The sequence below is a fragment of the Dendrobates tinctorius genome, unplaced genomic scaffold (assembly GCF_039654945.1).
Source record: "Dendrobates tinctorius isolate UK_male_01 unplaced genomic scaffold, ASM3965494v1 ptg000029l, whole genome shotgun sequence".
In the NCBI taxonomy this organism is placed as follows: domain Eukaryota; kingdom Metazoa; phylum Chordata; class Amphibia; order Anura; family Dendrobatidae; genus Dendrobates; species Dendrobates tinctorius.
In genome coordinates this window covers 6297958-6322403 of record NW_027361697.1, presented here as the reverse complement: position 1 = coordinate 6322403, position 24446 = coordinate 6297958, and the positions used below count along the sequence as shown (strand labels likewise).

General features: G+C 45.6%; 1 protein-coding gene across 1 annotated transcript; it reads right to left on the bottom strand.

Moving 5' to 3' along the window:
* Positions 1-656: 656 nt before the first annotated feature.
* Positions 657-4887, bottom strand: LOC141085777 (regulator of G-protein signaling 16-like). Its single transcript, XM_073571343.1, has 6 exons — positions 4761-4887; positions 4182-4272; positions 3632-4083; positions 3074-3135; positions 2766-2932; positions 657-1666 (listed from the first exon to the last, which is right to left on the bottom strand). The coding sequence occupies exons 3-6, from the start codon at positions 3778-3780 to the stop codon at positions 1469-1471; spliced, it is 576 nt and encodes a 191-aa protein (XP_073427444.1). The 5' UTR covers positions 3781-4083; positions 4182-4272; positions 4761-4887; the 3' UTR covers positions 657-1468.
* Positions 4888-24446: the final 19559 nt, after the last annotated feature.

The window sequence follows — 24446 nt, the reverse complement described above, 5'->3', positions numbered from 1 at the left end:
CTATGATGTAAATTACAGACGCCTCTCATCTTTTTAAGTGGTGGAACTTGCACTATTGCTGACTGACTAAATACTTTTTTGCCCCACTGTATATGTATGTACATATATATATATATACTGCTGGAATAGTTGGACTAATCTAAGTTCCCTGCTTCTAGTCTCATATAATTACCAGCTGCCATCTTCTACTATCAGCGTAGCTTTGGTTGTCTTCTGCAGGTTGTGGCCTACCATATCGCTGTAGTGTTTGCTGGGCAATCCGGAATTCAGAACTCAATGTAAGTCTACGATACCAGAACAAAGTTTTCATACACTTACATTCAGAGCTTGTAACAGTTATCTCTGACGTCCGTTCAGTCAGGTGCTGCAGTCACAAGATGGTGGATGGAGACAGAAATGGCGTCGGGAACAGCTGAAGATGGCAGGTGGTGAGTATAAGACTAGGGTCAGGGAACTTAGATTAATGGTACCACTCTAGTGCTCAAATAACAAAACATTGAAATGGTTCTTTAATGGCTTTGCAAGGGGTATAGGTTTTAAAAGGTTAACTCTTAAAGTGGGGATGAGGTATATATACTTGAAAGTTTATTAATAATACTATAATCATAGTATACAACTCCCAATAGAAATGCAAAAAAAAACACACAAGCTAAAAATGTGTTTTAAAAAAATATTTATTAACTTAACAGTTTAATACATTTAAATACATAAAAATCACTGTATTTACCAGAAATACAATGTATCCATTGCACACAGACATACTTTGCATACAGATATCGTACAGCTGTAGAGGTACTGTAATGGGGTCTCTGCCCATGCTCCAAACAAGTTCGACAAGTATCTGTTTCCTGTTTGCTGAAGCCCTGAGTCCAGGAATGTGTCTCACATTATACGTTTCCTATTTCCTCACATTCTTCTTGCTATAGTAATTGGATAACATTATTACTACCGCTGATATACTTGGCAGCCTCCGAGTCTCAAGTCTCAAGACCATTTCCCAATGTTTGACCAATTAATCTTCTACCTCCCATTGAAAATAACAATTTCTTTCCAGGCAGCAGGAAAAAAAAGCAATTGTAGAAGGATGTGACACTTATCATTCCAGACACACAATACAAACATGGAGACCAAAGATAGGGATCACAATGAGACTTCTGGAGTCTGCTGGAGAAGATGGTGTCAGTCCTGTAAATATCCCCATGCAAATAAAGGATAACAGATGTCAGTTTATGCAAGCACCATCACATCATGGCTGATCATGGATAAGAGAAAGGCGCCATTGATTCTTAGAACTCATTTTGGGTCTTCTTTTGGGTCCCCAACATGATGGATTCAACTTAGAAGCCTTTTCTCTCCAATTAGTGCCCAGTCTCCAGAATAAATGGCATGGGGTGATGCCAGGAACCAGGTTTAGGTTCATCTACTGTGACCTCGGTGATGTCTTTTCCATCACATTGTTCATTCCGCTTCATGTAAAAGATATTTTTAATTTCCTAATTGATGACTGTGTTAGGACTTGCTGATAGAGGGGTGATTTTAGGAAACGTGGGTAAGAGTCCTTCTCCATTAGTACTCTGGTCTGTTCTTGTGCCGCATCGAAACAATTTCGACAGGCGACTGCTACTTGCTGACGTGTGAATTCTCTGGTCTGGTGATCAATATTGACCTAAAAAGGAGAAAACACATACACATTAGAATGTGAAACTTCGATACGGACCAAACAATTCTGCAGCACGCAGCTATAGCAGAGCTGAGATTGTCATGGATTACGTGGCTAGATAATGCGATAGATTGACTTGCAATTCTATTTTAAACCACACATATCACATAGAGATGTAAATCCGCAGAACACAAAGCACAGAACATTCCAGAACTAGATCTGCACCAGCGCAGTGCATCGAGCCTATACTATGTGCGGCTTTTCATACAAACAAATCCCAAAGAATAGATTCACACGTCGCGGATTTGGTGCGGATTTTCCATCCCTAAAATCCACCGCATTTTACAGTAACAGCAAAGAGTTTTAATCTCATCCATCTTCTGTGCATTCTTGGTGAAGAATCTGTGCAGACATGTTTTTTTCTTTTAGATGTAATTTTTTTGTGTAAAATTGGAGTGGATTTCACCCTTCGCCACGGAAACAAAACAGCTGCATGTAACACACGCAGATTCTGCTGCTTTGGGAAAATCCACACCAAATAAATACGCAACATGTCAATCGACCCTAAGGTTACATTCCCACGATGAGTTTTTTACGCTGCGTATTTTCTAAAAAATAAATAAATAAAAAAGCACGCAACCTGTTTTAGTTAATGGGTGCAGAAAATCTGCACCAAAACCTGATCATGGAAACGTAGCCTTAGAATTCCCGCTGTATTGATTCTATAACTCAGTCCTCTATGGTGCAAATCCTACATTTTGGAAATCAATTCGGCTTTAAACATTCTTTTGCTAAGTAATCTATTTTTCATTTCAGATGACTGAGCAAAGCTGCGTTACGAAGAATATACAGTCTTAAATGTATTCTGCTGTTCCCTGTTGTCAGCCACTTCAGGCATGGAGAAAGTGACTTTCCTGCACTTTAACAAGATAAATGGTGGAATGTCCAGGAACCATGTGCCCCCATGACTTATAATAAATGGTTCTACTAGGATGTGTATTATTCCCGTGGCGATGATTTAGCTCTACCGTTCCAGGATATTTGGGATTCCACTGCAGGAACCTCTTTTCTTTATTATCATGCCTAATTCTAGCTCATTTCCTACCTCTCTTGGGGCTCCGATCTGCAGGAATTCCTGAAATATGCACTGAGCTTTGCCAGGAAGTTTATTCGCTGAAGGCGTCTTTTTGTAGTCTTCACAGGTGACCCAGAACTCCAGGTTCTCCTCGCTGAATTCTGTCTTCAGGAAAGTGCGAAAAGCCGACAGACCATCTATAGAGCAGGCAAAGGGCAAGACATTAATGACTTCCACTGCTCATTGCCTTGATACATTTTACGTGTATTTTCTTAACCCCCCTGATACATTTTATTCCCACCCTATAATTATATATGAATGTGAAAAAAAAATCTCACCTTTGCTGCTAAGCAGTTGGTTGAAAGATTCTTTCCATTTCATGGCTTCTTTCGTACAGTTTCTGGGAAGAGAGAGGAATAAAGTTTGCATTGATACAGAATCTGTAATAACATGATTAAACATTAATTTTGCTTTTTTTGAGCCAAGACTTGCGAGGACTAAACTGAGCACGATGAAAACAATCAGCTGCAGAGCTGATGCTTTTTCTGCAGCACCGTGTATATCTTCAGAGCGCTCTGTATATACGCAGATGGGGGAGAATTAACCCACGCACATCCTAGCCAGCTATGTATGGCGCTACAACAAAACCCCCTCCATCTGCAGCTGCGGACAGCAGAGAATAACGCTGCATGGAATAGCCTGCTGCACGTGTACGATATCAGTGATCTAATGGGAAACAATCAGTTTATTTCTATAGCGCCAACATATTCCGCAGAACTCTACAGTTCCGAGCGGAATCATTTCGTAGGAATGGATCTCTGGCACGGATCATTTTCAGTCGATTGGAGCATAATTTGCTGCATGCATAGCAATCGGCGCCTTAGTCATTATCTTACCTGTGACTGTCCTTCTTTTTGCACAAGCCGGAGGGCATGAGCTTGTGCCCAACATCCACTTTGTGAATGAAAGTGCCAATGGATGATCTTAGCTCCTTCGCTTTGTCGCATAAAAAAGCATCCGGATTAAAAGAATTCAGGTACATCATTGTCCTCTGTGGGTACGGATAGGTGTCAGGGTCTTCTCGCAGGTGAATGTATCAGTAGATATCAGTGTAAATCCCTAGCAGAAGATTGTAATACTGATTCCCTGGCAGAAGGATCCTGCCTTATATCTGTGTGTGCACAAGGCACAGCCCCCAGGTAGGAGGATCTGAGCTGAACATGGAGGGGAGGAAAAAAAGGCTCAAGAGGCTGAAACCTCCTCCCACGCCGACTGTCTCAGGGCAGGTCGTACTGTCTTATACGAAGAGCAGAAACCCCACTATCCGCAGGTCTTTTGTGCAAGGATTCTGAAAATCAAGAGAGAAGACCAATGAAGGACGCTACTAAAAGAGAAAGACGATGAAGACATATTAATGCAGTCGACCCATGAATACGCATAGACTACCTATGGAAGATGATCACACCGCTCTTCTCGGGCTCCGTTCACACGTCCGTTCAGAAACTCTGTCTTGTCCGTTTTAGGAACAAATGATCTGCTGCATTAGTTATGCAAATGAAAGCAGAGGAGATTATCCATTAGTATAGGGTTTGTCTGGATTCCGTTTTTTTAAGAATAGAGAAAAAATATTGCAATCAGGATTATATTTTTCATTTTAAAGACCAATCACCAAATGGACTCCACTTGCATGACACAGAATATGATTTTTTCACTACTGGTTTTGGAATGTGTTTTTCACTTTGTCACTGTAAGATAGATAGATAGATAGATAGATATGGGATAGATAGGTAGATAGATATGGGATGGATAGCTAGATAGTACTGTGCTATGTTGGCATAATATTTATATAAATAGATAGAATGTGTCAGTATCACATGACTGAGGCAGGGAATAGTGTAACTACTTGATTTTTAGCTAGGAGGTTCAGCATTCCCTCTCCCCGATCAGAATATTAGGTGCTTGGAGTCACATAGACGTGTACGGGGTCATGTCTATATAAGGCTCTCATATACCATTTATCCTCACATCTATATCTCTCGACGCCTGTTCCTTCTATAAGGATGTGCCGCCACAAGAGCTCTCAGCCTCTGGAGAATAATTCTTCTTTGCTCTATGGCATTGTTTGGTATAGCCGGCCTCTCTTGTGCCTGGATTTGCCCTAGCAGAATGTTAATGCCTGTAGAAAATAAATATTAAAATTATTACAGTACTTACGGAGGAATATACGGAATATACACAAAGAAATCGGGGTGTCAATTTTTTAAGTTTTAAATATTTTAGGAATGATTACAGTTTTAAAGAGTAGGTTTCTAAATTATGGTACACAATGCCAGCCTGCTGCAACTAAAGCTAACGAATTATTGGTGTGTATTAGATCTTTAATCATCTGCAAATGTATTTTTTTATTTGTATTTATTTTACACATGTATATAGCATCATTGATTCTACAGCGCTTTAAAGACCTCATCATCATCACTGTCCCCATTAGGGCTCACAATCTAAATTCCCTAACACTATATCTTTGGAGTTTGGAAGAAACTTGAAAACCCGGAGGAAACACACGCATACACGGGGAGAACATACAACATACAAATTCCTTGCAGATGTTGTCCTTGGTGGGATTTGAACCCTTATTAGTGATGAGTGAATGTGCTGAGATAAGGTATTATCTGAGCATGCACTGATGCTGAGTGCCTTCGGCGTGCTCTAAAATTATGTTCAAGTCCCCACGGCTGCATGTCTCGTAGCTGTTCCACAGCTTTAACACATGCAGGGGCTAACAAACAGACAATCCCTGCATGTGTTCTGGGTGTCGAACAGCCGCGTGACATGCGGCCGCGGGGACCTGAACATATTATTTGAGCACGCCGAAGACACGCTGCACGTGAGCATGCTCAGATAACGCCTTATCTGTGCGCGTTCACTTATGTCTAAGGCCTCTTTCACACTTCAGTCTTTTGACGTCAGTTCCAAACTGTCAAAGTGTGAAAAAACGGATCCGATTCCACTTTGCAAAAAAGGGATGCACCGGATCCATTTTTTGGACGGATCCACCACATCCGCCAGTGTATGAAATTTAAAGGAACAGAACTCTGGAAAAAGAGAGAGAGAAAGTCTGCCGCTGAAAAAAAACGTTACTTTGTCCATCTACTCCAGACGGCGGACGCTTTTATTCCAACCGATCCGTCAAAAAAAGGATGCAACGGACAACAATCCGTCACAATCCGCCACTAATGTTAGTCTATGGGGGGAAAAAAAACGGATTCCACCAAAAAAACGGATCTGTTTTTTTCAAAAAAGGGCAGATTTCGACTGACATCAAAAGACTGAAATCTGAAAGAGGCCTAACCCTTATCTATCTATATTAATGAGTAATTTCTATTCACTTTTTAGGAGATACTGGTGGAAAATGTGGATGAATAGTTAAACCTATTTCTCAAAATATTGATGTAAGTGAGCAATCATCTGAATGTCACTACTAATTTCAAAACTACATTTATTTTAATGTCCCTTTTAATGGAATCTTTGGATAGGGGACATGCAGCTGAAAGTATTTGTTTCTTTTTTTGTTAAGTTATAGCTGTAAATAAGAGAGGGAGGCCGTAAGAAACTGCATTGGCCATTTTGGGACAATAAAAATTTGTCAAACTTGTTTTTTTTAGTTTCATAAATGTCATGGAAGAGCCCAACGACCATTGGTTGCCTCCTTATCGCAGACATTTATGATCAAATACATTTTACCTGGTAGCTATATATCACGGCTTTACCTGCCTTCAAGATACTTTTAAAGAAGACATTTGCCATCATCATGACTTGTTTTACCAGATATAAATGCCGCTCTTCTCATGAATCCAGCGTTCTTTTTGTTTCTTCCTGCTCCTCCCTGTTCCCGAAATAAGACCCCCTCTTCTTAGCCTAGTCTTGTTAACCAACTGGGCATGATTCTCAAGAACACGCCCACAGACAAGAGTTGGGGATCACGCCTACTTGGCTAAAAATGACTGGTTTTATATACAGAGAAAAGGGGGGCATATCTCAGAAACCAAGAGTCGCAGGAAGAAAATAAAAAGAGACCAAGATTAAGGAGAAAGGTGCCATTTACACAAGGTAAAGTAAACCAAATTATGTGTGACATATAAAGGGACAGGTCCTATTTAATATTCATGCTATATGCTGTAAGCAGTGACAGTGATACATTATGTTACTAGCTGTATGATCTGACCTGACATAATGACTTTCTGTCCTGCTAAAAAACCTCAAATCAATAAATGAGGAAAAGTATCCTTCTAAAAAATCTCAACTCAATAAATGAGGAGAAATGTTCTTCTAAAAAACCTCAACTCAATAAATGAGGAGAAAAAAGAAATAAATACAAAAAAGCGTAAAAGATATGGGAAATCGCAAAAAGAGATGCTGTCTCTCCAACTGTCGTCACTGCATCAACAGACTGTTTCTATGACGACCATGGCGAGGTCCTATTTGAACATTCTAAAGGGGAGGGACTTGCAGCAGCCAATAGGATTCAGGTATTAGTGAACATTCTAGATAGATTAGTCATTTTCTAAACCCGATAACTTGACTGATTTTAAATGTAAATGGTCAATTAAAAAAAAAAAAATAAAAGAGATAATTATGTTCCAGCTGCCATTAGTTCTATGCATGAATAAAGTCACCATAAGTGTTTTTAATCCATGATATTTTACAATCTGCCAATCTAACACCTTTTTGGGTGAATATAGAGGCAGACTTTATGGCTGCTACAGGGTCATTTGGAAAATTTGGTCTTATTTTCTCCTCTATAGAGGGGAGGCATTTTAACAAACAAGGCTTTGGGTACTTTTTAAAAAGGTAACATATTTATACTATAATTTTCCAGTCCATGCCTGTAAATTTTACACCATTTTAGAGGAACGTGACTTTTTGTGCTAGAAAGTTGCCAAAACTTTAAAGTCGAAAACAAAGAACATTTTTGATTATGTGTAAAATCCATGAACCGCGTGCCCCTTTTTGAAGAATATGATGCAAAATCATCAATGAATACTACAGGACAAAAAATGAAAAGTGACCTTAAAAAATTGCAAATGATGAATAGCGCCCCTTATGTTTCATTGATTTGGAAGCTTTAACATAGGATGGATTGTTTTTTTTTTTTTAAATCCAGATAATTTCTGATTAACTTTACCACTCCCCAAACTTCATAGTTTAGTACTGCACGTAGTGCTCAGGTGCTATACACAATTACACATTGGTACAACCATTACAGATAATCGGCCCCCTTACTCCCAGAAAATGATTTGAATAGGTGCAGTACCCGGCCGCAGCCACTATACAGTAGATGGCATATAGAGAGACAAAATGAGATGCCGCACCCGCTCACCGATGTGTGGGTGCAAAGCTTCCCAGGCCAAGCCCAATCATAGATATGTATAAAAAAAGGAATAGCAGCACTCCGATTCCCCAAAAAATGATGGTGTTTGTTTGCCTAAGATGGCAAAGTTTTGGTTCATGTGTGAACTTTTCTCAAGCAAAGTATAACTGCATATCATCAGAAATATATAGGCACATCAATTAAATGAATAATCGTTAACAATACTCCAAAATACAAAGATATACAGTCATTTGTGTGTTACATATAATGTCATGTTGGAATAAGTAATGATCTCTTATCACAGAATCAAGCGCCAAATATTTAAAAATATGGCGCTGGTCACTTCAGTGTGGCCATACACATGCGTGGTGTTTCTTACTGGGAGCGATGATTTCACGGACATGCGCAGTAAAGTTTGTTAGACGCTGGCGGCGGTGATATATGACTGTAACATGCATTACCGATGGGGTGAGTCTGCATTGTGATGAATTCTACATGAGTCTTATTTTGAGTAATTATTAGTGATGAGTGAGCATACTCGCTAATACTCAGTGTAATGCCGCAGCCACCTTGGTTACATAGTAACATAGTAATTAAGATTGAAGGAAGACTTTAAGTCCATCTAGTTCAACCCATATCCTATCCTAACTTGCCCTAACATGTTGATCCAGAGGAAGGCAAAAAAAACCCCATGTGGCAACAGTAAGCTCCACATTGGGGAAAAAAATTCCTTCCCAACTCCACATACGGCAATCAGACTAGCTCCCTGGATCAACGCAATCTTAAGGAAACTAGTGTATATACCCTGTAATATTATACTTTTCAAGAAAGGCATCCAGACCCCTCAAATTTTAGTAGGGAATCACTGATTACATCATCATATGGCAGAAAGTTCCATAGTCTCACTGCTCTTACAGTAAAGAATCCGCGTCTGTGATTATGCTTAAACCTTCTTTCCTCCAGACGTAGAGGATGCCCCCTTGTCCCCTTCACAGGTCTAATAGTAAAAAGATCTTTAGAAAGGTCTCTGTATTGTCCCCTCGTATATTTATACATTATAATAAGATCACCCCTACGCCTTTATTTTTCCAAACTAAATAACCCCAAGTGTAATAACCTGTCTTGGTATTGCAGACCTCCTAGTTCCCTAATAACCTTGGTCGCTCTCCTCTCTGCACCCGCTCCAGTTCAGCTATGTCTTTCTTATACACCGGAGACCAGAATTGTTCACAGTATTCTACACAGTATTCTAAGTGTGGTCACACTAGTGACTTATATAGAGGTAAAATTATGTTCTCCTCATGAGCATCTATGCCTCTTTTAATGCATCCCATTATTTTATTTGCCTTTGCAGCAGCTGCCTGACACTGGCCACTAAATGTGAGTTTGTCGTCCACCCAGACACCCAGGTCTTTTTCAGTGACAGTTTTGCCCTTTTTTTTTACAATTAAGCACATAATTATACATCTTGTTTCCTCTACCCAAGTGCATGATTTTACATTTATTCCTATTAAAGCTCACTTGCCATTTATCAGCCCAAGCTTCTAGTTTACATAAATCCTACTGTAATAAAACATTGTCCTCCTCTGCATTGATTACCCTGCAGAGTTTAGTGTTATCTGCAAATATTGAAATTCTACTCTGTATGCCCCCTACAAGGTCATTAATAAATATGTTAAAAAGAAGCCGGCCCAATACTGACCCCTGTGGTACCCCACTGCTAATCATGACCCAGTCCGAGTGTGCTCCATTAATAACCACTAGAGATGAGCGACTTTGCCTTTTTTAGGGTCGAGTCGGGTTTCATGAAACCCGACTTTCTCAAAAGTCGAGTCGAACGAAATCGGCCCTCTATAGGGAAAAGTTGGAGGTCTGACTGAAACATGAAACCCAATGCAAGTCAATGGGGAAGCAAAGTCGGCAGGGAGTGGAGGACAGTAAACACACCTACATGCCGGACCGCTTTTTTAAAGTGTGCGAAAACTCTCTCTCCGGACGCTGCACATGTCATCTCATTGCCCACAGTGTACGTCCTTGCTCAGTGGCTGAAAAAAGTAAAGTGCAAGCATTCTGGGAAACCCAACTTTGGCACTCGTTTTGCTGTGGTCGAATTTCGGTCGGCGAAACCCGACTTTGCCATAAGTCGGTGACTTATGAATCTGGCCGACCTGTTTCGCTCAACTTTAATAACCACCCTTTGTTTCCTATCCCTCAGCCAGCTCTTACCCCACTTACACATATTTTCCCTATCCCCATTGTTCTCATTTTATGTATCAACTAGTGATGGGCGAGCACTAAAATGTGCAGGTGCTCATTGCTCGGGTCGAGCAATTTGTAATACTCTCGTACTCTGACAGAACAACGAGCCCAATGTAAGTCTATGGGAAACCTGAGCATTTTTACCGTGATTCCCCCCACTGGGGGTCCTTTTAAGGTCTATAAACATCTGAAAATGATGGAAACACTGCTTAAATGACATGGGAGCATCATGGCATATGCCCCTGGAAGCATTTCTGACTCCTAGGTCACAGCTGTAAACAATGTTTTCAGAGTTTCACGCCATTTTTACAGGTGCATCAAAAAAACATACAAAAATGAAACCAGGGTCACGGGAAAGGCAGCGCAATATAAAGCCAGCCATGCGTGCAAGTCTGGTAACAGGCAAGGCTTCCGTGTCCACACCAACAGGACGACTGACCATGGTGATTATGCTGGTGGTGGTCAGGCTGATATTTTTGCTACCCCTGCTGATGCGGGCATTGCAGGTTGTGCAAATGGCCTGTTTGGGGTTATCGGCAGAGTCTTTAAAAAATAACCAGACTAGGGAAGACCTTACTGTTGGCCTGGCAACTTCCGTCATGTTAGTGTTGCGGTGAACAGTTGCTTGCCTTCTGTCTGCGGCCACCATACTGCTTCTTCCTGCCTGTTGGCCTGTTGGGGTGCTACGCCTCCCTCCCCCTGTGTGCTGCTGTCCTCGCTCTGCATGTCCTCCTGCCAGGTTGGGTCAGTTATTATATCATCCACCACCTCTTCCTCCACTTCCTCTCCCTGGTCCTCCTCCTGACTTGCTGGCAATTGTGTCTCATCATCGTTCACCTCTTGTGACACGTTCCCACTGTCACCTTCGTGTGACCATGGCTGCTAAAATATTTGGGCATTGCTACATGAAATCTCATCTTCCCCCGCTTCAAGTGGACCAGGGAGAGGCCCGAATCGATAAATGGAAAAGAGAACAGCTCTTTGGAGTGTCCAAGTGTTGGATCAGTTGTCTCAGGGCACTCAGCATGGTGGGAGGAAGGAGGATCAGGGTGAGGAATATGTGGTCCAGACTCACAGCTACTCAGACTTGACAGTGTGGAAGACATGGTGCTGGCAAAGTAACTGGAAGTATCCAACCAACATCCTTTTCAACCTGCTCTGGCTTCAATAGTGGTGTGCTGCTGCGGTCCCTAGTAATTGCGACATGAAGGTCGAGCGATAAGATGTTGGTGTTTGTTGTGGCCCACTTTCAGCTTGCGTACGGCCACGACCTCTGCATGCACCATCATCATCATGTCCAATTCCCCGTGCCTTGCCACGCGCCTTGCCCATTTTTAAAAAACGGTGAATGAAAGCCTCTAATCTAATGCCACAGTTTGTAGAGCACAGATAGACCAGGTGTCTGATGGAGATAACAGACTGTTCTATATGTGGCCTGTATTTTTTCATTTTCTACCCCAAAATAGTGTACAGAACTAGGGCAGCAGACAGCAAAAAAAGTGGAACATAGGCCTGAAAAGCAACTTTTTGTAGAGCACAGATAGACCAGGCGTCTGACCAGGGCCGGCGTTAGGGGTAGGCAGACCAGGCAGCTGCCTAGGGCCCCCGCTCCTCCAGGGGCTCCCAGCCAGCGGTACATCACACAGCCACCTGCCCCCAGCGCCGACACCCGCCATCGCCACCGCCGCATTGAAGGAGGCAGTGATGGAGGAGAGAATGTCAGCTGACCCTCCCTCTCCCATCATTCCCCGCTCTGCCTCTGACACAGCGGGGGCGCAATGACATCATCACGCTCTCACTGTGTGCCAGACAGAGGAGGAGGACACAGGAGCAGCCAGCAGCGCAGGCATGAGGAGAAGGTGTGGAGTGTTTTTTTTGTTTTTAAATCAGTGCGAGTACTGGACTGTGGGGCCAGTCTGGGTCTGGGGGGACTATATACCATGCTCGGCTGTATCATACCATGCTGGGGGGGCTATATACCATGTTTGGCAGTATCATACCATGCTGGGTGGGCTATATACCATGTTGGGCTGTATTACACCATTCTGGGGGGCTATATACCATTCTGGGCTGTATTATACCATGCTCGGCTGTATCATACGATGCTGGGGGGGCTATATGCCATGCTGGGCCATATTATACCATGCTGGGCTGTATTACACCATTCTGGGGGGGCTATATACCATGCTGGGCTGTATTATACCATGCTCGGGGGGCTATATACCATGCTGGGCCGTATTATACCATGCTGGGCTGTATTGCACCATCCTGGGGGGCTATATACCATGCTGAGCTGTATTATACCATGCTGGGCTGTATCATACCATACTGGGGGGGCTATATACCATGCTGGGCCATATTATACCATGCTGGGCTGTATTACACCATTCTGGAGGGGCTATATACCATGCTGGGCTGTATTATACCATGCTCGGCTGTATCATACCATGCTGGGGGGGCTATATACCATGCTGGGCCGTATTATACCATGGTGGGCTGTATTGCACCATCCTGGGGGGCTATATACCATGCTGAGCTGTATTATACCATGCTCGGCTGTATCATACCATGCTCGGCTGTATCATACCATGCTGGGCCATATTATACCATGCTGGGCTGTATTACACCATTCTGGGGGGGCTATATACCATGCTGAGCTGTATTATACCATGCTGGGCTGTATTATACCATGCTGGGCTGTATCATACCATGCTGGGGGGGCTATATACCATGCTGGGCCATATTATACCATGCTGGGCTGTATTACACCATTCTGGGGGGGCTATATACCATGCTGAGCTGTATTATACCATGCTGGGCTGTATTACACCATTCTGGGGGGCTATATATCATGCTGGGCTGTATTATACCATGCTCGGCTGTATCATACCATGCTGGGGGGGGGCTATATACCTTGCTGGGCTGTATTATACCATACTGGTCTGTATTACACCATTCTGGGGGGGCTATATATCATGCTGGGCTGTATTATACCATGCTCGGCTGTATCATACCATGCTGGGGGGGTGATATACCATGCTGAGCTGTATTATACCATGCTGGGCTGTATTACACCATTCTGGGGGGGATATACAGTGCCTACAAGTAGTATTCAACCCCCTGCAGATTTAGCAGGTTTGATAAGATGCAAATAAGTTAGAGCCTTCAAACTTCACACAAGAGCAGGATTTATTAACAGATGCATAAATCTTACAAACCAAAAAGTTATGTTGCTCAGTTAAATTTTAATACATTTTAAACATACAAGTGTGGGTCAATTATTATTCAACCCCTAGGTTTAATATTTTGTGGAATAACCCTTGTTTGCAATTACAGCTAATAATCGTCTTTTATAAGACCTGATCAGGCCGGCACAGGTCTCTGGAGTTATCTTGGCCCACTCCTCCATGCAGATCTTCTCCAAGTTATCTAGGTTCTTTGGGTGTCTCATGTGGACTTTAATCTTGAGCTCCTTCCACAAGTTTTCAATTGGGTTAAGGTCAGGAGACTGGCTAGGCCACTCCAACACCTTGATTTTTTGCCTCTTGAACCAGGCCTTGGTTTTCTTGGCTTTGTGCTTTGGGTCGTTGTCTTGTTGGAAGATGAAATGACGACCCATCTTAAGATCCTTGATGGAGGAGCGGAGGTTCTTGGCCAAAATCTCCAGGTAGGCCATGCTATCCATCTTCCCATGGATGCGGACCAGATGGCCAGGCCCCTTGGCTGAGAAACAGCCCCACAGCATGATGCTGCCACCACCATGCTTGACTGTAGGGATGGTATTCTTGGGGTCGTATGCAGTGCCATCCAGTCTCCAAACGTCACATGTGTGGTTGGCACCAAAGATCTCGATCTTGGTCTCATCAGACCAGAGAACCTTGAACCAGTCTGTCTCAGAGTCCTCCAAGTGATCATGAGCAAACTGTAGATGAGCCTTGACATGACGCTTTGAAAGTAAAGGTACCTTACGGGCTCGTCTGGAACGGAGACCATTGCGGTGGAGTACGTTACTTATGGTATTGACTAGAGATGAGCGAAACGGGTCGAACAATTTCAAAAGTCGCTGACTTTTGGCAAAGTCGGGTTTCATGAAACGAAACCCGACCCTAGGATGAGGTCGGCCACGAGGTCGGCGACTTACGCGCCAAAGTCGCGTTTTAAAAGTTTGTTTTAGCTCTCTTTTTCAGCCAATCAGGATCCACGGACACTGTGGGCAACGTGATGACATAGGCAGGGGTCGCCACCATCTTTCAGAAGGGCATGCAAGTGATTGGCTTGCTTTGGAGGGCGTCACAGGGGTTAAAAAAGGGCGTGCACGCCGACCGCCATCTTACTTCTGCCGATCTTAGCATAGGGAGAGGTTGCTGATTCTGTAGAGAGAGCGTTAGGCAGGGAAGAAGACAAAAAAACTGCTTCTGCTGCTAGCGATTTTGCCTGTGCAACACACCAGTCACTGTGTGTGCAGTGCAAGGGGAGGCTATATTGTGGTGGATCAGCGGTGTTGGTTGTTAGGCTGCCTTCAAAGGCTTCCTGACAGCTGCATTGCTGTTTCCCCACTGCTCTGCAAACTGCTTTTTTAAAAGCAATCCCAATTTTTTTTTTGTCCTGCTAAGGTACTGAGCGTGCATTTATTCACACCATACAGCGGTGTACGCTCCTCACACAGTACCGTGTAACGGCTGTTATCACAGCCACAGTGAAGCTGTGTGTCACTGTGGAAGGATAAGTGGAGGACTTTTTCCGTTCTTACAGACCTACACTCTAGGGAGATTCCTATTCTGCCCAATTCTACAATTCACTTTTTTCACACCTGTGCCATCGAGCCTGTGACATAGCGCTCTGATATTCAGTGGGCCTCACACAATCCAAAAGTGTCCAGTGTCCACAAGTGTCTGCAGAAATTCAAAATCTCCCTTATCCTGTAGTCACTTTTTTCACACCTGCTGCATCGAACCTGTGACATAGCGCTCTGATATTCATTGGGCCTCACACAATCCAAAAGTGTCCAGTGTCCACAAGTGTCTGCAGAAATTCAATCTCCCTTATCCTGTAGTCACTTTTTTCACACCTGTGCCATCGAGCCTGTGACATAGCGCTGTGATATTCAGTGGGCCTCACATAATCCAAGTGTCCAGTGTCCACAAGTGTCTGCAGAAATTCAAAATCTCCCAGAAATTCAAAATCTCCCTTATCCTGTAGTCACTTTTTTCACACCTGTGCCATCGAGCCTGTGACATAGCACTGTGATATTCAGTGGGCCTCACACAATCCAAGTGTCCAGTGTCCACAAGTGTCTGCAGAAATTCAAAATCTCCCTTATCCTGTAGTCACTTTTTTCACACCTGTGCCATCGAGCCTGTGACAAAGCACTGTGATATTCAGTGGGCCTCACACAATCCAAGTGTCCAGTGTCCACAAGTGTCTGCAGAAATTCAAAATATCCCTTATCCTGTAGTCACTTTTTTCACATCTGTGCCATCGAGCCTGTGACATAGCACTGTGATATTCAGTGGGCCTCACACAATCCAAGTGTCCAGTGTCCACAAGTGTCTGCAGAAATTCAAAATCTCCCAGAAATTCAAAATCTCCCTTATCCTGTAGTCACTTTTTTCACACCTGTGCCATTGAGCCTGTGACATAGCGCTGTGATATTCAGTGGGCCTCACACAATCCAAGTGTCCAGTGTCCACAAGTGTCTGCAGAAATTCAAAATCTCCCTTATCCTGTAGTCACTTTTTTCACACCTGTGCCATCGAGCCTGTGACATAGCGCTGTGATATTCAGTGGGCCTCACACAATCCAAGTGTGATGTCCGCCTGCGGGTCTGGGCTGCAGCCAGGCAACACCCCGAGAAACACTGATACCCTTTACCCCTATACAGGGATCTGGATTTATAGCAGAGCCCAGGAGGCGCTGTCTGAGTAGGAGCAGTGACCAGAGCAGGACGGTCGTCAGAAAGGTGTTCCAATACAGGACACAAACGTGGAGATATGCGGGTCTAAACCAGTCGGGCAGCAATGGTACAAAAACGGTAGACAGAAGCAGAGTCAGATTCAGGCCGAAAGTCATAAACCAGGAGAGTAGCAGAGGTACAGAATCGTTAGGCAGAAGGAGAGTCAGAAGTCCAGGCCAAAGTCAGTCAGAAAGTAATTCACACAGGGGAACCAAGAATATATCCGGCGGCTTGCAAGACCAGTCCCAAGGTATTTCAGGGATCAGGTCACCCCTCATAGGTTCCTGGACTGATGATGTCATCAGTACCGCCCCCAGGACCAGGCCAGATGGAGATGCAGTAACCTCTTGATGACTGACAGAGGGGTGGAGCCTGCGTCCACCAGATGCCTGCGCAGGTGCCCTTACTCTGTCAGCACCATAACTCCCGGGCGAGCCATGGCGCCTCCTAGTGACCGCGACAGGAGCAGCAGACCCAGAATTTAACGGCGACGTGACAGACCGGCGCCTCCTAGAGGCTAAAGCCGGGACAGTAGGCTCTGAGCCTGACGTGACAGAACCACGGCCCCTTCCAGTGGCCGAGGCAGGAACAGCCGTCCCTGAGTCTGACGATAAAGTGGCGGTCCGGCGCCTCCTAGTGGCCGCGACCGGAACAGCAGGCCCTAAGTCTGGCGGAAACGTGACAGTACCCCCCCTCCAAGAGGGGCCTCTGGACCCTCAAAACCCGGTTTATCAGGGTGAAGGAGGTGAAACCTTCTAATCAACCCCTTGGCATGAATGTCACTAGCGGGGACCCAGGACCTCTCCTCTGGGCCATAGCCTTTCCAATGAACTAAATATTGCACAGACTTTCTCACTAAACGGGAATCAAGGATGCCCTGGACTTCGTACTCCAAGGCACCCTTGACCAAAACTGGAGGAGGAGGGGACTGGACGGGATGAATTGGGGAGCGGTACACCTTGAGAAGGGATTTGTGGAAAACATTAGGAATTTTAAAAGACTGAGGGAGCCTTAAACGAAAGGCTACCGGGTTAATTACTTCTAATATCTCGTAGGGACCAATAAACCTGGGCCCCAGTTTGGCAGATGGCACCTTAAGCTTAATGTTTCTGGTAGACAGCCAAACTTTGTCCCCAACTCCTAGGTGCGGCCCTGTGGACCTCCGTTTATTTGCGGCCGAAGCCTGCCTGACCTGAGACCCTTTCAAGTTTGTGTTCACCTCCGACCAGACTGTCCTTAAGTGACGTATGGAATTCTCTACTCCCGGAAGCTCCGACATCTTGGCCGAAAATGAACCAAAACGTGGGTGCAAACCATGATTGCAGAAGAACGGGGTGGTTTTGATAGATTCCTGGTACTGGTTATTTAGAGCGAACTCAGCTAATGGGAGATGTTCCGCCCAATCAGACTGATGTTCCGAGACATAGCAGCGAAGATATTGCTCTAGAGCCTGGTTGGTACGCTCCGTTTGACCATTGGTCTCAGGGTGGTAAGCGGAGGAGAAGGATAATTCAATACCAATACGTTTGCAGAATGCTCTCCAGAATTTGGAAACAAACTGGGTACCTCGGTCGGACACGATATTCTCTGGAGCGCCATGCAGCCTTATTACATGAACAATAAACAACTTACTCAGAGTTTCTGAATTAGGTAATCCAGAGAGGGGAACGAAATGACATTGCTTACTGAACCTGTCCACCACCACCCAGATGCATGTCTTCCCCTCTGAGGGTGGTAGGTCAGTAATGAAGTCCATGGAGATGTGGGTCCATGGACTCTCTGGAGCGGGCAAGGACTGGAGCCAGCCGGCAGGCCGATTGTGAGGGGACTTGGCGCGAGCACAGATTTCACAAGCTAATACATAATCCTTGCAGTCCTTAACTACCGTTGGCCACCAAAAACTCCTAGTCACAAGTCTGGCGGTATTATTGACCCCAGGATGGCCTGCCAGGACGGAGTCGTGCGACTCCTTCAGAACTTGTAGGCGAAACGGCGCTGGAACAAACAATTTCTGGGGGGGCGTCGAGTCAGGGGCTGGTTCTGGGGACCTACGGATCTCCTCCAGAAGGTCCAGAGACACAGCCGACACAACAATACCATTGGCCAGTATTGGAACTGGCTCCGAGTCCTCAGCCTGTGAGGGGCAGAAACTTCGAGAGAGAGCATCAGCCCTCACATTTTTGGTACCAGGACGAAAGGTTATTAAGAAATCAAACCTAGAGAAGAACAAGGCCCACCTCGCTTGTCTAGGATTTAATCTTTTAGCTGACTCCAGGTAAGTCAGATTCTTGTGATCTGTAATCACAGTGATCTTATGTTTGGCGCCTTCGAGGAAGTGGCGCCATTCCTCGAAGGCCCATTTGATCGCCAATAACTCCCGATTACCTATATCGTAATTCTTCTCAGTGGCAGAGAATTTGCAGGAGAAAAAGGCACATGGGCAAAGCTGAGTGAGTGATGCAGTGCCTTGCGACAGCACTGCTCCAACTCCGACCTCAGAGGCGTCCACCTCTACAATAAACGGGCGGTCCAGATCAGGCTGAACCAAAACTGGGTTGGCTACAAAGCACTCTTTTAACGTAGCAAAAGCCTGAATTGCCTCAGGGTTCCAATTGGTCACGTCTGCCCCTTTTCGGGTCAAATCCGTGAGTGGTTTAGCAATTTTGGAGAAACCCCTGATGAATTTTCGGTAATAATTTGCAAACCCTAAAAATCGCTGCAGCGCTTTTAGCGACTTGGGTTGCACCCAAGTTTTAATAGGTTGGATCTTGGCAGGATCCATACGGAAGCCTGTGCTTGAAACCACATATCCTAAAAATTGTACCTCCTCCGCAAAAAAAAACACATTTCTCCAGTTTAGCAAACAGGGAGTGTTCTCGCAGTCTCTGCAGTACAGAGCGAACGTGCTGAGCATGTGTCACAGGGTCAGCAGAATAAATCAAAATGTCATCTAAATACACGACGACATACACCCCACAAATGTCCCTGAAAATGTCATTTACAAAGTGCTGGAACACGGCAGGTGCGTTACTGAGTCCAAAGGGCATTACCAGGTACTCAAAGTGGCCAAGAGGGGTATTAAAGGCTGTTTTCCACTCATCCCCGTCTCTTATGCGGACTAGATTGTATGCCCCCCGGAGGTCCAGTTTAGTAAACCAACGGGCTCCCATTAGCTGATTAAAAAGATCAGGGATGAGTGGAAGCGGGTACTGGTTCTTTATAGTGATTGCATTCAATTCCCGGTAATCAATGCAGGGTCTGAGACCACCATCTTTCTTTTCTACAAAGAAGAAGCCAGCTCCAACTGGTGAAATGGACGGTCTAATAAACCCCTTTTTTAAGCTATCTGCTATGTACTCGTTCATAGCCTGACGCTCTGGACCTGAGAGATTAAATATTCTCCCTTTAGGGAGACGGGCATCTGGAATCAGATCTATAGGGCAATCATACTTTCTGTGAGGGGGTAGCTTTTCAGATTTTGCAATAGAAAAGACATCCTCAAAATCTCTGAAGGCAAACGGTATGTGGAGGGGTTTAACTTTAACTTGGTTTACTGTTAGCGACATGCAGTTTTCCTGACAGTGTGAACTCCAGCGTATAACATCGCCTAGGTGCCAGTCGATGACTGGATTATGCTGGCGTAGCCATGGCATCCCCAAAATGACTGCAGCAGACAAATTATCCATCACAAAAAATGACATAACCTCGGTATGCAATGCTCCCACCGACATAGTGATTTTGTCAGTAACAAATTTAACCCCCTCCTGGACAATAGATGTGCCATTAATAGCCGTAGTTTTTATAGGGGCATTAAGTCTTAATAGGGGTACACCGAGACTTTTAGCAACCAAAGAATCCATAAAATTCCCTTCAGATCCACAATCCACATATGCGTTCACACACTGAGATTTCTGACCAAAAGAAAGGGCAATAGGCAATAAAACTTTAGCCGCATCTGCGGGCAATACCTGTGCCCCTGGACAACCATAGCCAGAGTTGCCCAGAGGCAGATGTCTCAGTAGTATGGATCTCTGACGCTCAGCTCTTTCTCTGAAGGCTCCAGACTGCAGCATACTGGTGCAGGAAGATGAAAGTGCTCCTTCAGGCTGTGCACTGAACCAGGTGTTTAGGCCAGAAATCAGCTCAGTCAGAAGAAGGGAGAGAAAAAAAAAGTTCAGGGAGACTGCTTTTGTATATGCTGGATATATACACAAGAAGCAGTTTTTTTTTTTATATGGCCGGATATAATGTGACGTCCGCCTGCGGGTCTGGGCTGCAGCCAGGCAACACCCCAAGAAACACTGATACCCTTTACCCCTATACAGGGATCTGGATTTATAGCAGAGCCCAGGAGGCGCTGTCTGAGTAGGAGCAGTGACCAGAGCAGGACGGTCGTCAGAAAGGTGTTCCAATACAGGACACAAACGTGGAGATATGCGGGTCTAAACCAGTCGGGCAGCAATGGTACAAAAACGGTAGACAGAAGCAGAGTCAGATTCAGGCCGAAAGTCATAAACCAGGAGAGTAGCAGAGGTACAGAATCGTTAGGCAGAAGGAGAGTCAGATTCAGGCCAAAGTCAGTCAGTCAGAAAGTAATTCACACAGGGGAACCAAGAATATATCCGGCGGCTTGCAAGACCAGTCCCAAGGTATTTCAGGGATCAGGTCACCCCTCATAGGTTCCTGGACTGATGATGTCATCAGTACCGCCCCCAGGACCAGGCCAGATGGAGATGCAGTAACCTCTTGATGACTGACAGAGGGGTGGAGCCTGCGTCCACCAGATGCCTGCGCAGGTGCCCTTACTCTGTCAGCACCATAACTCCCGGGCGAGCCATGGCGCCTCCTAGTGACCGCGACAGGAGCAGCAGACCCAGAATTTAACGGCGACGTGACAGACCGGCACCTCCTAGAGGCTAAAGCCGGGACAGTAGGCTCTGAGCCTGACGTGACAGAACCACGGCCCCTTCCAGTGGCCGAGGCAGGAACAGCCGTCCCTGAGTCTGACGATAAAGTGGCGGTCCGGCGCCTCCTAGTGGCCGCGACCGGAACAGCAGGCCCTAAGTCTGGCGGAAACGTGACACCAAGTGTCCAGTGTCCACAAGTGTCTGCAGAAATTCAAAATCTCCCATATCCTGTAGTCACTTTTTTCACACCTGTGCCATCGAGCCTGTGACATAGCACTGTGATATTCAGTGGGTCTCACACAATCCGAGTGTCCAGTGTCCACAAGTGTCTGCAGAAATTCAAAATCTCCCTTATCCTGTAGTCACTTTTTTCACACCTGTGCCATCGAGCCTGTGACATAGCACTGTGATATTCAGTGGGCCTCACACAATCCAAGTGTCCAGTGTCCACAAGTGTCTGCAGAAAATCTAAATCTCCCCTGTCCTATAGACACCTTGTACCTTGTTTTACATTACTATATAGTTTGTAGGATTTTGTCTACATTTCTACCAAAAATGAGGAAGGCTGGTGGAAGAGGCCGTGGAATTGGGCGGGGGTTGGCAGCTGGTAATGATGGTGTTGGTGGTGGATCTGATGGTAGTGGCAAAAGCAAAATAGGACCGAATGCAGGAGGTGTTGAGCCTGCGTCATCGTCTGGCTCCATAAGGCTTCGAAGGCTTAGTTTTCTAGGAGTTGGCAAACCGCTTTTAACGCCAGAGCATCAGGAAAAAGTTTTGTCTTACATTGCTGACTCCAGCTCTATCGCCTCCTCTTCTGAAATTGTAAAAAGTAAAAGCACTGTGTCGTCGTTTGAGGCTCATGTTCATGAACCACACCTTTCCTTGTGTCCTTCACCACAACCAAGATTGAAGGATGACGCAGGCCATACTACTGATTACTCCATGGAGCTGTTTTCACATACCATGCCTGGATTATCAAGTGAAATGGTGAATTACCCAGGCCAAGATGAATCTGACATGGAGTGCACTGATGCACAGCCGCTGATAGATGATTCTGCTGGTACATTCACTCAGAGCACTACATTGTCCTCGCAGTGTACAGAGCCAGATTCTGACCCTGATGAGACTCAGGTGCCCCTTCCCGCACACTATACCACCATACACGGTGACACAGAGGAAGGTGCACATGACATTGAAGAGGAGGTGATGGGTGACCCAGTTGTTGACCCAGATTGGCATCCATTGGGGGAAGAGGGTGCTGCTTCCAATAGCTCAGATGAGGAGCATCCACAGCAGACATCAACATCGCAACAGCTGTTATCTGGCAGGCCCGGAGCACTCCAAAGACAGGTTCCAAAAATCAAAAGAGTTGCTGGACAGCTTGTCCAGAGGGTCAAAACATCACAGCATGCTAGGCCGCAAAATGTCTGCCAAAGTAGGAAGAGTGCAGTGTGGCACTTTTTTGAACAAAATCCTCATGATTAGGCCAAGGTTATCTGTAAGAAGTGCGCAAAGACCTTTAGCCGAGGGAAAAATCTGAAAAATTTGAATACCAGTTGCATGCTTAGACATTTAACCAGCATGCACTTGCAAGCGTGGACACAACACCAAACCTCAAGTGCCACATGTGCAACTGATCACAAAGAAGGTAGTCAGCAACGCTACATTGTTTCCCCCACTGTAAGCCCACCGGTTAGCACAGCAGCAAATGTTGAGGTGTCGTTGCAAGGCCACAGCAGTCAGGGAATCCCACTGTTATATCAACGAAATACTGAATCTAGGCCATTAGAAAGAACACCAACTCCATCACCATCATCAACCCTCTCTCAGTCCACCCTATCCACCGCTACTTCCACCATATGCAGCTCTCAAGTCCAGCTCACCCTCCCAGACACTATGAGTAGGTCAAGAAAGTACTCAGTCTCTCATCCGCGTACACTGGGTTTGAACGCCCACATTGCCAAACTAATCTCGTTTGAGATGATGCCCTAGCGGTTGGTGGAAAGCGCAGCTTTCCGCGAACTCATGGCCTATGCAGTACCACGCTATGACCTACCCAGTCGCCACTTCTTCTCTCGCAAAGCCATCCCAGCCCACCACCATCATGTGAAAGACCGCATTGTCCATGCACTCAAGCAGTCAGTGAGTGGAAAGGTGCACCTCACAACTGATGCATGGTCCAGTCGGCATGGCCAGGGACGCTACGTGTCCATCACTGCGCACTGGCTTAATGTGGTGGATGCAGGGTCCACAGGGGACAGCGGTGGTGGGACAGTGCTGCCTAGCCCACGGTATAAGAAACAGTTGGCTGTAGGCGTTCCACCCTCCTCCTCCTCCTCCTCCAGAAGCGAAAGCTCGTCCACAGATCGCAGTCGTACGAGCACTCCATCTGCAGCTGCCACTGTTGCACACGAGGTGTCCCCCTATCGAGCTGCTAGTGGAAAGCGTCAGCAGGCTGTGTTGCAGATGATGTGTTTGGGCGACAGACACACCGCCGAGGTGCTGGCCGAGTACTTGAAGCGACAAACTGAGTTATGGCTGGGCAGTGTACATCTTGAGGCAGGCAAGGTAGTTAGTGATAACGGCTGTAATTTTGTGGCAGCCATAGCCCTTTCAAAACTCAGCCACATACCTTGCTTGGCTCACACCTTGAACCTGGTGGTGCAGTGCTTCCTCAAAAATTATCCGGAGTTAACAGCCCTGCTCCATAAGGTGCGAAGACTGTGCGCGCACATCCGCCGGTCGCCTGTACACTCCGGTCGTATGCAGAAGCTGCAGCGATTGCTCCACCTTCCCAACCACCGCCTCATTATCGACATTGCAACAAGGTGGAACTCCACCCTGCACATGGTGGAGAGCTGTGCGAGCAGAGGCAGGCCATAATGCATTTGTGGGAGGAAACACAGCCAGGCACTTTGAGTGCAGACATGGAGTTGACAGGTGTGCAGTGGTCGAAGCTGAAAGACCTCTGTAAAGTCCTTCAGTGTTTTGAGAAATGCACACGGCTGGTAAGCGCAGACGACGCCATCCTAAGCATGAGCATCCCACTTATGCGTCTGCTCATGCAAACTTTGACGCACCTTAAGGAGCAGGCGTCTGCAGCCAATGTTGACGAGGAGGAAGAGGTGGAGGGAATCCTTGATGACATTCAGCCATTGTCTGCTCAGGGACCTCTTCTGGACGAGTTGGAGGAAGAAGAGGAGGAGGAGGATGATGATGGGGAT

Coding starts and splice junctions, on each gene's coding strand:
- LOC141085777 (XM_073571343.1), bottom strand. CDS start 3,780: ATGATGTACCTGAATTCTTTTAATCCGGATGCTTTTTTATGCGACAAA. Junction 3,136..3,631: donor AAAAAGAAGGACAGTCACAG/GTAAGATAATGA, acceptor CTCTCTTCCCAG/AAACTGTACGAAAGAAGCCA. Junction 2,933..3,073: donor CCAACTGCTTAGCAGCAAAG/GTGAGATTTTTT, acceptor CCTGCTCTATAG/ATGGTCTGTCGGCTTTTCGC.